Consider the following 14,541-nt stretch of genomic DNA (forward strand, 5'->3'; position numbering starts at 1 on the left):
ATTTCATGTAATATAGTTTGTATTTCCACTTTGAGATTTATGCATTGATGGGAAAGCGATCATTGGATTGTTGATAAAATACTTGGTTAAAACAAATTTACATAATGAACACTGGAATTTCTATTGTCAGTGGACGGCTCCATTTGCATAAGGTCAAAATAATGAATTTTTATTATTCGAGTTTAAAATCTCTCGAATGCAAAGTGGTGGTAATGATCCCTGATGAATGCTCAGGCCGTGCTTCCCCGGATGAGGACATAGGGCTGGATGACCAATCCTCTGTCCTGCGCACGCTCTTGACATGTGGCTTGTCCCACATTCACAAAGAAAAAAAAAATCTATTATAAACATGTATTCAGAATCTAATGGTTTTTTGGTCTATTGGCATCATATCTCATGTATAATGTGTTAGTGTTTTTTCTAAAAAAATGGGTTTAAATTTCAGTTTATACAAAGTAAAAGCACAATAACATTGTGGTATTAACCCATCCTTGTTCACTCTCATGACGTCATTTGTAAAATAAACAAAAAAAAAATTTATATGGAAGAAATAGCCAAATAGGTACTCTGTTTCCCCCTGAACTGTCAAATTCAAGTGAACTATACTAGGATTGTGAAAGTCGAAGATTTCTCGGGTCATTTATTTTGCTTGTTTCTATTTTTTCTTGCGTGTGAGAAACGAATGGCGTGATTGATGTAGCACTTTAGTTCCAGCCACATAGATAGGCATATTTCCAGTCAAACTAGCTTGGCCTTTGATTCCTCCACTGCGTAGATGATGAAGGAGCGAAGAATTGGGCAGGATCCAGGTTTCTAGAGAACAAATAGGGAAGCAGGACCATAGTTTACGTTTGCTTGTCAAGATCGCCTGATTCTTGAAAATGCCACTATTATCTCTGATGTTTGACAGTTGATAGACCTGCTTTATCAGTCAAGTGGTTTTACTTTTGGTTAAATGCTGTAGAGCAACTAACAAAAGTGTCTGGGTTCCCTGTTTCATTTGATAGGTTGTCTTCTCTGATTTTAGAAATAATAGTTGACCCAATGTTGAACTCCTGTAGCACAACCATGTTTGGATTAAACTTATCTTCTGTCTCTACTTCATTTCATCACTTTCTGGAAAATTACCATGCTGTGATAATCTTGAGAGTTAGATGCGGTAAAGAGAGTTGAGACCTTGTAATATAGGTTGACGGGTTTTATTGTTACTTCACTTCCTTAAGGAAAAATTTGCAACCATATGATCCGTTTAGTAAGGGTATTGTTGCAAATAATAAGTCTTGATTTTTCTTCTGGTAGATCTGTCTAACTCATCTCTCATATCAAAGACTACTTGGATTCTAAATGTGCGAGATTTCTTCTATAGTGAGTTATTTCTTTGTGCCGATTTCTCCCTGCGTGTGAAAAAAGATTGCCATCCTTGATGCAGCTCTTGAGTGCTAGTCATAAAAGTTATAAATATTTCTAATCAATTAACTTTGATTCTATGTCTCCACATTAATGTTGAGGTTGCCAGCAAATGGGTAGAAATGAGGTTTCTAGATAAAATTTTGGAAGCAGGACCTCTTTTTTACGTTCACTCACCTTTTCCACATGATTCCTGAAGATGATGTTGTCACCATTCATGCTAGTCATACAGACTCAGGAATTTGTTAGGTAATGGCAACTTCTCTGGTTTTTTTGTAAAAACTCTGTTAAAGTGCAACAGAGTAACTAGTCAATATCTTTGTTAGGATCGGGTGAAGAAAAAGGATATGAATGATCTCACACTGAACACTCAGGTTTCACACTCGAAGTGAGTTCTTAATACAACAATGGAATGAAGGAAGCAATGTAGAAAAGAAAGAGATAACTGAGATGCTCTGAAATTCACTTGTATTTCTTCCTCAATTCATTCAAGCATTTAAACAAGCAGCTAATATGCATGCCAGTAAGGCAGCATGGTTCATACAACCAGAATATTTGAATTATAAAAATACAAACATACAGTGAAATCAAATACAACATTAATATAAAAACTAGGATAATGAGAATCCCAATTCAGTGCTGAATTGACTTCTCTTCGGCTGTGGTGGAGAGTGAGCTGGAGGCTGGAAACAGATGCAGGAACCTGGGGAGCAACCAGCAGTGGCTTCAGTGAAATGTCTGATCAAACAGCCTTAACATCCTCCCCTTGATCAGAGAAGTCTCTAATTCCCAGCTCATGTCTCTGAGCTTCAAACTTGCATCTTGGCAATGGTTTGGTAAATGAATCGGCAAGTTGCTCTTCAGTCCTGCAGTGTTTAACATCAATTGCTTCATCTCTTATAAGATCCCGGATGAAGTGAAAGCGGGTGTCAATGTGCTTTGTACGCCCATGGTGAACAGGGTTTTTGGCGATACAAAGTGCAGACCGATTATCACACCAGATGACAGTGGAGCCACACTGTCCTTCATTCAAATCTCCCAATAAACGCCTCAACCAAACAGCTTCACAGGCAGCAGCAGTCAGAGAAATATACTCTGCTTCCGTGCTAGACAGGGCAGTGATGGCATGTTTCTTGGAGCACCAGGCTATAGCTCCTGAACCAAGTGAGAAAATCCATCCCGTGGTACTCTTCCGGTCATCCTGAGAACCGCTCCAATCACTGTCAAAATAACCAAATAATTTAAAATTTTCACCTCTGTTATAATGAATCCCATAATTAACTGTTCCACTGATATAGCGTAGGATTCTCTTCAAGGCTCCCAAGTGATGCATACTTGGTTTTTGCATGAACCGAGATGACAAGGAAACAGCTTGAGCTATGTCTAGTCGAGTATGAGATAAATATAATAGCCCCCCAATTAACCTTCGGTATCTCACCGGATCTGTTTCTCCTGAACTGTCAAGCCGAGAGAGTTTTTCATTTGCATTCATAGGTGTATCAACTGATTTACAATTCTCCATCCCAGCTTTGCGAAGTAAATCAACAGCGAATTTATGTTGAGATACAAAGATTGATCCTTTCTTCTGAGTAATTTCAAGACCAAGAAAGTACCTCATTGGTCCGAGATCAGACATCTCGAAGGTATTCATCATGGAGTTTTTGAATTCCCTTAGCTGCATCTCAGAGGAACCCATATAAAGGATATCATCGACATATAAACAGAGTAGCAGAACACTGTGGTCTCCTCCCTTCTTACAATACACAGTCGGTTCATTTGGACTGCGAATGAAACCCAACTGAGTGAAATAAGCATCGATGTGACTGTACCAAGCTCGAGGAGCTTGACGGAGGCCATACAAGGCTTTGTGAAGTCGATACACACAAGCTTCTTTCCCCTTAACTATAAACCCTTCCGGTTGTGAGACGAAGACCTCCTCCTTGAGTTCTCCATTAAGAAAGGCCGATTTAACATCAAGTTGGTATATTGTCCACTCTCGTTGAGCCCCAATGGACAAAAAAATCCTCACTGTCTCCATGCGAGCAACTGGAGAGAAGATTTCTTCAAAATCAACTCCCTCCTGCTGAGAATACCCTTTTGCCACAATACGAGCTTTCTTCCTTAACAGTGTTCCGTCTGGATTAAACTTCGATTTGAAGACCCATTTCAAACCGATTGTTTTCTTCCCTTCTGGTAGTGAAGTTAAACTCCATGTTTTATTTTTAGTAATTGCAGTAACTTCTTTCTTCATGGCTGCAATCCAGTCTTTATGCTTCGCAACATCTTCGTAAGTGATGGGATCTCCAACAGTGAGAGCAAAAGAGCAAGAGTGATAGATTTCGGAGAGATTTCGGTACCTCGTCGGAGCGCCACCGTCTTCTCCGACGAGTTCTTCAATATCTGGAGAAAAAGAGCAATTTGGAAGATGACAATCCAGCCGTTCAGAGAACTGATCGAACGGTGTGGATTGTGCACGAGTTTTGGTCTTTGAAGTCACGTTTTCCTCACGTGCAGGCTCACAGTTTGATGGAGCTGGCTCAGCACGCTTCAGCCAATCCCACGCTTTTTCTTCGAAAAAGCGAACGCTTCTGCTGACATGTACTCGTTTAGAATCCGGAACGATGATCTTATAGGCTTTTGAGATTCCGCTGTATCCAATGAAAACGCCGGCAAGTGACCTGGAGTCAAACTTGGATCTGAGTTGTGGGTCAACGAGCATGAATGCCAAGCACCCGAAGACTCTGAAGTGATCCACACTCGGTTTCTCTCCGGTCAAGGCGTCCAAAGGCGTTTGGAGCTTCACAGCAGAGGTGGGAGACCGGTTGAGAATATAGACGACGGTGCCGACGGCTTCGGCCCAGTATTCTGGCGGCACAGACATTTGCCTTAACAGGGTGCACGCCATCTCTGTTACAGTCCGGTTCTTCCGCTCGGCCACTCCGTTCTGCTGAGGTGTTCGAGGAACAGAGAGTTGATGAAGAATACCTGCATCTCTGCAAAAGGTATTGAATTCGGTGGAGGTGAACTCTCCCCACGGTCAGTGCGTAGTATCTTCACTGGGAGAGACAATTGATTCTCCACCAACACTTTGAACTCTCTGAATTTTTCAAAAACTTCTAGCTTTCTCTGTATAAAGAACACCCAACTGTGTCTTGAGTAATCATCAGTTAGCAGAAGGAAATAGATATTACCTCCTATGGATGGAGTCTTGATCGGTCCGACGAGATCTGCATGAATTAACTCCAATGGAGCTGCTGCTCGCTTTGCCATTCCTTTGGGAAACTTCGTTTGTGTTTGCTTTCCTTGAGAGCAAGCTTCGCAGGGTTGTACATTGCTGATGTTTGGTATCCCCGACACCAACTGTTGCTCTGTCAGTTGCTTCAGCTTCTTCACATTTATATGACCATACCTTCTATGCCAGAGGTCAGAGACCTCTCCATTTTGTGCCAAATAAGCAGATCCGACATCATCTGCTTCCAAAGGGAAAAGGTTGTTGGTTGTCATGCATACCTGTGCTATTCGAGCTTTGGATTCGGCATTCTTGATGTTGCACACTCCTCCGGTGAACTCAACATCATACCCGGAATCCATCAATTGTCCAACGCTTAATAGATTATGAGCAAGGTTGGGGACGAATTGCACATCATTCAAGGTAGTTAGTCTTCCTCTGCTTGAACAGAGAACCACACTTCCAATTCCCTCGACTTTGAGAGCATTCCCATCTCCCACTGTGATTGATCGACATGGAACTGCTTCAAGACTTTGAAACAGATTCACATCTCCGGTCATATGGCTGGAGCAACCGCTATCAATAAGCCAAACTCCTCCTGTTTTCTCAGTCTCTTCACTAATGGCCATAAATGCAACTTCTGTCTCCTCCTTTTCTTTTCCTTTCTCCTTTTCTTCTTTTACAATGTTGGCTTCTCTGTTTCTATACCAACACTGGGCTTTCACATGCCCAAATTTCTTGCACACAAAGCATTGAACACCTTTGTGTGTCTTGCTACCTTCTCCTGGGCGACTATCCTCTGTGCGACCAGCATCGAAGCTTCTGCCGCGCCCTCTTCCTCTTCCTCTGTTGTACTGACGACCACGTCCTCTTCCTCCAGCTTGAGCATATCCTCTTCCAATGTGAAGAGCTTTTCCTCCTTCCTGATGTTGTTCTCCTTCAATATTTAGTATGGACTCATGGTTCTTCAACAAACCACTGAGTTCTTCTACTGTGAGAGTGCTGAGATCCTTCGCAGATATTATAGAATGAACCACCTGAGAGAATCTTGATGTGAGACCTCTCAAAAGTTTGGACACAACTGTCTTCTGAGGGAGTTCCTCTTTCATGGCTCTAATTTGGTATACAATGTCCAGGACCTTGCTAACATAATCTTGGACTGTTTCTCCATGCTTCATCTTGACTGCATCAAATTCCCGTTGAAGAGAATGAATTTGGACAGTTTGATTAGTTGTATTTCCTTGGAATTCTGTTTTGATGGTTTCCCAAGCTTGCTTTGCTGTTTTTGCTTCTGAGATTCTCACAAGGATTCTGGTGTCTAGAGCCTGTTGAATGAGATACAAGGCCTTTGCATCCTTTTTAACACATTCATTCAATCTAGCTCCATCACTTTCTTCGCTGAACCCCTTCTCAACTAGTGTCCACAAATCCTTGGACCTGAACATCGTCTTCATCATTAAGCTCCAGAGATTATAGTTTTCTCCTTTGAAGAATGGGACGTTGGCATCCCTTGCAGATGAAGAGCTAGACATTCTAACTGTTCTCTGATACCACTATTAGGATCAGGTGAAGAAAAAGGATATGAATGATCTCACACTGAACACTCAGGTTTCACACTCGAAGTGAGTTCTTAATACAACAATGGAATGAAGGAAGCAATGTAGAAAAGAAAGAGATAACTGAGATGCTCTGAAATTCACTTGTATTTCTTCCTCAATTCATTCAAGCATTTAAACAAGCAGCTAATATGCATGCCAGTAAGGCAGCATGGTTCATACAACCAGAATATTTGAATTATAAAAATACAAACATACAGTGAAATCAAATACAACATTAAGATAAAAACTAGGATAATGAGAATCCCAATTCAGTGCTGAATTGACTTCTCTTCGGCTGTGGTGGAGAGTGAGCTGGAGGCTGGAAACAGATGCAGGAACCTGGGGAGCAACCAGCAGTGGCTTCAGTGAAATGTCTGATCAAACAGCCTTAACAATCTTTTCATGCATAAGGATTCAAGGGACAATGGCTGTCTACCGTTAGAGATCTATCTATACCACACTATAGTTTACATCTAAAACCTAGTGCAAAAGAGGTTTTTTTTCTTATAAAAAAATTGAATAAACAACGAAATTATAGAAAGAAGAGAAAATATTAAAGTTATGAGTGGTCCGAATACCTCCAGCTGTGGAATTGAATGAATTGAAAGAAAATACATTTAAAATAAGAAAGTAAAGTGAAAAAGATTTCTGTGAGATGAGATTCTATTTTTTTTTTGGAAAAGAGCTCAGGGAGCTAATTTTATTAATAGAAAGAAAGGATACAAAGTGAAGCCATCCTTTAGTGTCTAGAGTTGTTGCACTGAACAAAGTAGATTTTCTCTGTTTACTATATCTTATCTTTTAAAGCATGGAATTCAAGACTGAAGGAGACTCTCATTCACTACTAGTTGTATCTGATATATTGTAATCGTTTAGATACTGAGATCATGATAAGGGTTATTGGTGAATTTACAAAAAGGTGATACAATAGAAGCACAAAAAGGCCAAAGATAACTTGCACCGCATGATAGCAATCATGCATCTCTGTTTTTACCCTACATAGCAAAGAATGAGTTCCGGATTGCGTGCATCTTGGCCGCAACATCAGTCATGCTCATTCGCTCTCTTGGTGATGGATCAGAGCATGCAAGGCCAACCTTCAGCAATGAATCCAAGCATTCATTGATTTGCATTATCTCATTGTTTGTGACTATATCACCTTCTATATGTCCAAATATCTTTGGGTCTATGATCTCCATATATTGTTCGGAAATAACCCCTGCCTCAACAAACTTGCGAAGGCTCATGCCATCAGTGAACATGTCATCAGTTGGCCTCTTTCCTGTAAACATTTCCAAGAGAAGGATACCATAGCTATAAACATCCCCAGAAATGGACACCTGGCCTCCTGCTCCATAATCTGCATTTACAAATAATCATAAACCTTAAGAGTGCAATAATCTCTTCCAATAATCATAAAGCCTAGGAGTGGTTAGATTTAAGGTATGTTCATGTATCTATATCTGTTTACAAAATATATTTGCAAACTACAACTACTACTACTTATAATAAAATTAATAATCTATGCGCATATGTTATATATTTAGATGAGAGGGAGTTAGAAGATTACCTGGAGCAACATATCCAACAGTGCCTTTAATAGCATTAGAGAAACTGGAATCCTGTAAAGGCTCGCTCACAGCTTCACATAGGAACTTTGAGATGCCAAAATCACCAACAATAGCATCCATTTCACTGTTAAGAAGCATATTGCTAGGCTTCAGATCACAATGAACCATTGGAGGCTGGCAGTTGTGATGAAGATAGTCCAATGCATTGGCGATGTCAATAGCTATGTTCACTCTTTGGATTAAGTTTAGGTGATTCATTTGATGTTGATGACTGTGGTCTTCGGGATGCAGACATTGATCCAAACTTCCATTAGGCATGTATTCAAAAACCAGAGCTTTGAAATCTCTGCCTTGGCGATCCACACTTGAGCATGAAGTAATGATTTTGATGAGGTTACGGTGACGAATGGCTCTCAGTGCCTTGCATTCAGCTAAGAAACTCTTTGAAGCACCTCGATTTTGAAGCTTGAAAACTTTCACAGCGACCATTGTTCTGCCATTGTCTAAGCTTCCTTTATACACAGTGCCATATCTACCACTGCCAACAAGATTGTCTGAAGAGAAGCCTCCTGTTGCTCTATCCAATTCGGCATAAGTGACTCTAGGATATCTTTCCTCCTCTAGTGGAGATATCACCAAGCTTTTCTTTCTCAGCTTTAGTTTCCAATAGGCAAGAGAAAATATGGATAAGAATATCACAGCAATGGCAATTGGGATGATAATTTTCAGCCAAACATATTGTCCTTTTCTCTCTTGCTTTGTTTCCGGAGGGCATGCTGGCAAATGAAGTTGCAAAATGCCTCCACAAAAGCCTTCATTTCCGGAGAGTGAGATTGCAGTGGAATTAGCAAAAACTCCATTTACAGGTACCTCTCCATAGAAGTTGTTGTAAGATAGGTTCAAGAAGAAGAGAAAATTCAGGTTTTGCAACAACTCTGGTATGGGCCCAGACAGGTTATTGTGAGAAAGGTCAAGCATTTCTAGGCCTTTTAGTGTGCTCAGAGAAGGAGGAACCAAACCTGATAAGTTATTGTGTGAGAGAGATAATTTTCTGAGGCCTTTCATGTCACTAAGCGTGGCAGGGATTGTTCCTCGAAACAAGTTGTTGTCTAAGGCAAGAATTTCCAAACTCTCACAAAAGCCAATTGTGGCCGGAATTTCACCAGAGAGTTTGTTTCCAGAAATACTCAACTGCCCAAGTTTCTTCAGGTTGCTGATCTCCGAAGGAAGAGATCCTTCCAATTGGTTATAAGATAGATCAATGTACTGTGATATGTAGGGCAAAGTCACAACTTCTTTTGGTATCTCTCCAGTGAAGTTGTTATGGGAAATGTCTAGAAGTGATAACTTCTGGAGGTTACCAAGGGTGGTAGGTAGGTGGCCTTCAAAGCTATTCCATGAGAAATTTAGCACGTTCAGCTGCGTCAGGTTGCCAATGGATGTAGGTATTTGGCCTGTGAATTTATTGCTTGACAAGCCTAACCACTGCAAGTTAGAAAGTTTACCTATCTCTGCTGGAATTTCACCTCTGAGATTGCAAGTGGACACATCTAGCGAAATTAGATTGATTAGGTTCTGGATTCCTGAAGGTAGGCTTCCCGTCATCCGGTTGTATCCAATAGCTAGTATCTGAAGTGTAGTGGAGAGGTTGACTACAGAGCTTGGTAGTGTGCCTCCCATATTATTCATCCCAAAACCCAGAAATTGTAACTGGCTGCAGTTGGTCAAAGAATCAAGAAATTCCCAGTCTTCTGCAATATCAGCTTGGAGCTGATTCGATATGACATTGAAAAAAACCAGATTTTGCAATCCTCTGAAGCCAGTAGGAATTTTTCCACTAAAACTGTTTGTTGAAATATCAAGTTCCCAGAGGCTGGAGATATTAGTCAGTGAAGCTGGGATGGTTCCGGTAAATTGGTTTTCACCTAAGTACAGAGCTTGGAGTTTCTGAAGTTTGATATCTATGCTTGAAAGACTACCATGCAGGTTATTAGAAGCTGCTGCAAAGGTATTCAGGGAGGAGAGGTTGAATAACTGGGTAGGTATCTTGCCAGAGAGCATGTTTACTGATGCTTCAAAGACTTCTAGTTTTGTAAGACCGCCAAGCTCCTCCGGTATGTTGCCTTGAAGCCAGTTACTGAAGAAATATACCTCACTAAGCGAAGATAGATTAGCTAATGAAGATGGGATGACTCCAGTGAGGTTGTTATTCGCTAGATTCAGTGATTCAAGCTTCGTCATGCAGCCAAGCTCAGCAGGAATGATGCCACTGAGCTGGTTATTCTCTAACTGGATGGTTATGAGCTCAGAACAAAGGCTCGGGCTTGCAGGTATCACACCATTGAGTGAATTGAAGCTGAGATTGATTAGTCTTAGCTGCTGCAGCTGGCCAAACTCAGAAGGGATATCACCATAGAGACCATTATTCATGAGGAGGACACTTCTGAGAAAGGATAGGTTGCCTATGAATGGAGATATAGAGCCTTGCAAGCCCCGGTAACTGAGGTCAAGGGACGTGACCCTCTTAAGGTGCTTGTCTCTGCATGACACTCCATCCCAATCACAGACACTGATAGTGTTGTTCCAGGAGTTGAGAACTCCAGTAGGATCACTAGTTATTCCACTCTTGAACACTAGAAGAGCAAACCTATCAGTCTCATTTCCGTGCAACGTAGCTTCAACCGTGAGGGTTATCATCATCACACAAAGTGCCCAGTTTGAACAGAGCAACAGCAGAAACAGGGTATTACCTCTTGTTTCCATCTCTATGTTGATTGACACCAGCGCTAATTTACACTGCATTCTATAGTATGGATTCCTAGTATATATTTGCTTTGAAATTAAAATGGATATACCTTCCCTAGTATTCTCTCTCTCTTTTTGGTATATATATTAATGTAGACTTCATAGCATTACTGCATTAGTATATCCAAAGTTGCAGGTTCTTTAGTGGCAATGTCATTGTCCTTCTGCTGGTTACCACGTCTCTAATTGTTAGCATTGAACGTTGCAATCAATTCTCTTCTAAGGCCTTGTCAGTCGCCGGATCTAGAGTCTGGTCAGTCTCTCACCTTAAAAATATGCTGCTAATTGCTTTCAATCATGACGACAGGAGGAGAATACAGACAATTTCCATTATATGACATCTTGAATTTGCTGAAAATTTAATGCTTAAGAGAGTTTGATTCCAACCTTTTTTTTTTATTTAGCTAGTATCTCGTTTACCTCTTCAGTTGGAAGTTGACATTCCTTCAGTGGCTTATCCATATTTTTCAAAAAAATTAAAAATCAAATAAAGTATGAAACAAGGTTTGGCATCTCCTGCGTTCATCCAATATTTTACAATCCATTACATAGTTAGATCACTAGGAATTTACAACTGATAAGTCAGTAGATACACAAGGCAAAGCTAATATTAAAGCTATGCTAAATGATCATCCACTTTCACTGAGGCGTGTCATGCTGCTCCCTTGATAGAATGCTCTGGATTTTACGCACCCTGGCTGCAACATCAGTCATGCTCATCCGCTGTCTTGGTGTTGGATCAGAGCATGCAAGACCAACCTTCAAAATTGAAATCAAGCATTCACTAATCTGCCTTTTCTCATTGCTGGTGACATCATTAGTTTCTATATGTGAAAGCATTGCTTGGTCTATGATCTCCATGATGTCTTCAGAAGTAGTCTCTGCATCTACGAACCTCCGAAGACTCATTCCATCCTTGAACATATCGTTTGTTGGTCTCTTTCCAGTAAACATTTCCAAAAGAATAATACCATAGCTATAGACATCACCAGACATGGACACCTGACCTCCTGCTCCATATTCTGCATCCACAAATATTCACCAATGCTGCAGTACTTTATTCTATATATAAATATAGCACTATGAAAGCAAATCAGTGAATTACCTGGAGCCACATAACCAACAGTTCCTTTAATGGCACTAGAACTAGTTGAATTTTGTGAAGAATTGCTGACAGCTTCAGAGAGGAACTTTGCTAGCCCAAAGTCACCAACATGAGCATTCATGTCAGTGTCAAGGAGGACATTACTAGTCTTCAGATCACAATGAACCACCGATGGCTTGCAGCTGTGGTGAAGATAATCCATTGCATCCGCAATGCCAATTGCTATATTTAGCCTTTGGACTAGGCTTAAGTGATTCTCTTGGTCAGTATGGAAATCGTCTTCAGGGTGTAACCATCTATCCAGATTTCCATGAGGCATGTATTCAAAAATAAGAGCTTTGAAATCTCTGCCTTGGTGATCAACACTGGAGCATGAAGTAATGATTTTTATGAGATTCCGATGCCTGATGCTTTTCAGTGTTTCACATTCAGATAAGAAACTCTTAGAAGCACCTCGTTCTTGAAGCTTGAAAACCTTCACTGCCACCATTGTTTTGCCATTATCTAAGCTCCCTTTGTACACAGAGCCATATCTCCCACTCCCAATCAAGTTGTCTGGAGAGAAGCCTCCTGTTGCTTTATACAATTCTGCATATGTGACTCTAGGATATTGTTCATCCTTTGATGATGTTGCCACAGAGGTTTCCCTTCTTTTCTTTTTCCAGTGTGCAAGAGCAAATAAAACTAATAGGAACATAACAACACTAATTGGGATGATAAATTCTAGCCAATGATACCACCTTTTTCTATGTTTATATACTTTCATATGTGGGCATGCAGGCAAGTGAAGTTGTGAAATGCCTCCGCAAAGCCCTTTGTTTCCGATGAGTGAAACTGCGGTGAGATTTTGAAAGACACCTTTTATAGGTACATCACCTTGGAGTTGATTATAGGATAGGTTCAAGTCGAACAAAGAGATCAAATATTGCAAGGACTCTGGGATGGACCCGGACAAGAGATTGTGAGAAAGATCCATCTCTTCGAGGCCTCTTAGATTGCCAAATGATGGTGGAACGACCCCCGACAAGTTATTCTGTGATAGGTCCAGTGCTTTAAGGCCTTTCATGTTGCTTAGAGTTGGAGGGATGGTCCCTTCAAAAATGTTGTTGCCCAAGTATAGATTTTCCATGACCTCACATTGGCCAAGTGTAGCTGGGATTTCGCCGGATAGTTTGTTTTCAGAAACAGAGAAATACATAAGGTTCTTCAAGTTACCAATTTCTGGAGGAAGAGGTCCCTCCAAAAGATTTTGAGATAGATCAAGTTGTTTAGATATGTATGGGAGATTGAGCATCTCCTTGGGTATGCTGCCGTTAAGTTTGTTATTGTAGAGGACCATGAGACTTAGCTGCTGAAGGTTTCCAATGCTTGCAGGGATTGGACCTTCAAAGCTATTATCAAACAACAACAAGGTGATCAACAGAGTCAAGTTGCCAATAGAGAATGGAATTTTTCCTGTAAATTTATTGCCTGTCAAATCAAGCAATAGCAAATTAGCAAGGTTTCCAATTCCATCAGGAATCTCACCTCTAAAATTGCAGTAAGCCATATCCAAAGTCTTCAGATTGATCAGGCTCTTGATACCTGGAGGTATGGTGCCTACCATCGGGTTAAATCCTATTCCCAGACTCTCAAGTGTTGCAGAGAGGTTAGCTACTGAGCTTGGGAGCGTGCCTCCTAGCTGATTGACACCTAAATTCAGTGATTGCATCAATGTACAGTTTGTCAGAGAATCAAGAAATTTCCAGTCATCCTCATTGCTTGCTTTAAGCTGATTATCTAGGACGTGGAATATGAACAACTCTTGCAGTCTGCCAAGGTCATCAGGAATTTTCCCACTAAAACTGTTCCTGGCAAGGTCAATTGCCTCAAGTTTTGTCGCATTTGACAATGAAGCAGGAATTGGTCCAGTTAACTGGTTGATACCCAAGAAAAGAACCTGGAGTTGCTGAAGTTGGTTGCCGAAACTAGGTGGAAGAGTCCCATGCAGACGATTATCAGCTACACTGAATAGATACAAGGAAGAGAGATTGAAGAGCCGGAATGGAATTGTACCTGAGAGCATGTTTGCTGATACTTGAAAGAAAGATAGTTGTGAAAGATTGCCAAGCTCCTCTGGGATGCTGCCCTGGAGGCTATTATACATTAAGGAGATCTGAAGGAGAGAAGAGAGGTTCCCAAGTGAACGTGGGATGACTCCAGTGAGCTTGTTGTTATCTAGAGCCAGTGATTTCAGTTTGGGTGTTGAGCCAAGCTCTGAGGGAATGCTACCAGTGAGCTGGTTGTATTCTAACTGGATGGTTATAAGGCTAGAACAGTGGCTCAAGTTGGCAGGTATTGCACCATGGAATGAATTGTAGCTAAGGTTTAGTAGTCGTAGGGAATGCAACCGACCGATTTCACTAGGGATGGTCCCATATAGAGCATTGTTCATGAGGAAGATGCGTCTGAGGAAAGAGAGGTTTCCTATGAATGGAGATATGGAACCTTCTAAGTTTCGGTAACTAAGGCTTAGAGCTGTAACTCTATCTGGATGCTTGTGGCCGCATGTAACTCCTTCCCAATTGCATACATCCGTAGTATGGTTCCATGACCGTAGAACTCCAGTAGGATCATGAGTTATTCCATTCTTGAAAGCTAGAAGTGCCAGGTGATCAGTCTCGTTTCCAAACCGTTTGGCTTCTGCTGTTTGGGCTGTGAAAAAGATTACCAAATTTATGCATAATAACTGAAACAAGTGGCTCACTCTCATTTTCATCTCTATCTCAAGAATTTATCTTTACTTGGGAATGCAAGCATAGCAAACTCATGATAGTGTATTTATAC

General features: G+C 40.9%; 2 protein-coding genes across 2 annotated transcripts; both read right to left on the reverse strand.

Annotated features, from left to right (window-relative positions):
- Nucleotides 1-6,350: 6,350 nt before the first annotated feature.
- Nucleotides 6,351-10,596, reverse strand: LOC120280117 (probable LRR receptor-like serine/threonine-protein kinase At3g47570). The gene is made up of 3 exons (XM_039286853.1): nt 7,805-10,596; nt 7,234-7,594; nt 6,351-6,573 (listed from the first exon to the last, which is right to left on the reverse strand). The coding sequence occupies exons 1-3, from the start codon at nt 10,566-10,568 to the stop codon at nt 6,504-6,506; spliced, it is 3,195 nt and encodes a 1,064-aa protein (XP_039142787.1). The 5' UTR covers nt 10,569-10,596; the 3' UTR covers nt 6,351-6,503.
- An 867-nt stretch (nt 10,597-11,463) lies between these two features.
- Nucleotides 11,464-12,941, reverse strand: LOC120280903 (probable LRR receptor-like serine/threonine-protein kinase At3g47570). The gene has a single exon (XM_039287876.1). It carries the CDS (start codon nt 12,911-12,913, stop codon nt 11,516-11,518), a length of 1,398 nt encoding a protein of 465 aa, XP_039143810.1. The 5' UTR covers nt 12,914-12,941; the 3' UTR covers nt 11,464-11,515.
- Between the last annotated feature and the right edge of the window lie 1,600 nt (nt 12,942-14,541).

The sequence above is a fragment of the Dioscorea cayenensis genome, chromosome 17 (assembly GCF_009730915.1).
Source record: "Dioscorea cayenensis subsp. rotundata cultivar TDr96_F1 chromosome 17, TDr96_F1_v2_PseudoChromosome.rev07_lg8_w22 25.fasta, whole genome shotgun sequence".
NCBI lineage: Eukaryota > Viridiplantae > Streptophyta > Magnoliopsida > Dioscoreales > Dioscoreaceae > Dioscorea > Dioscorea cayenensis.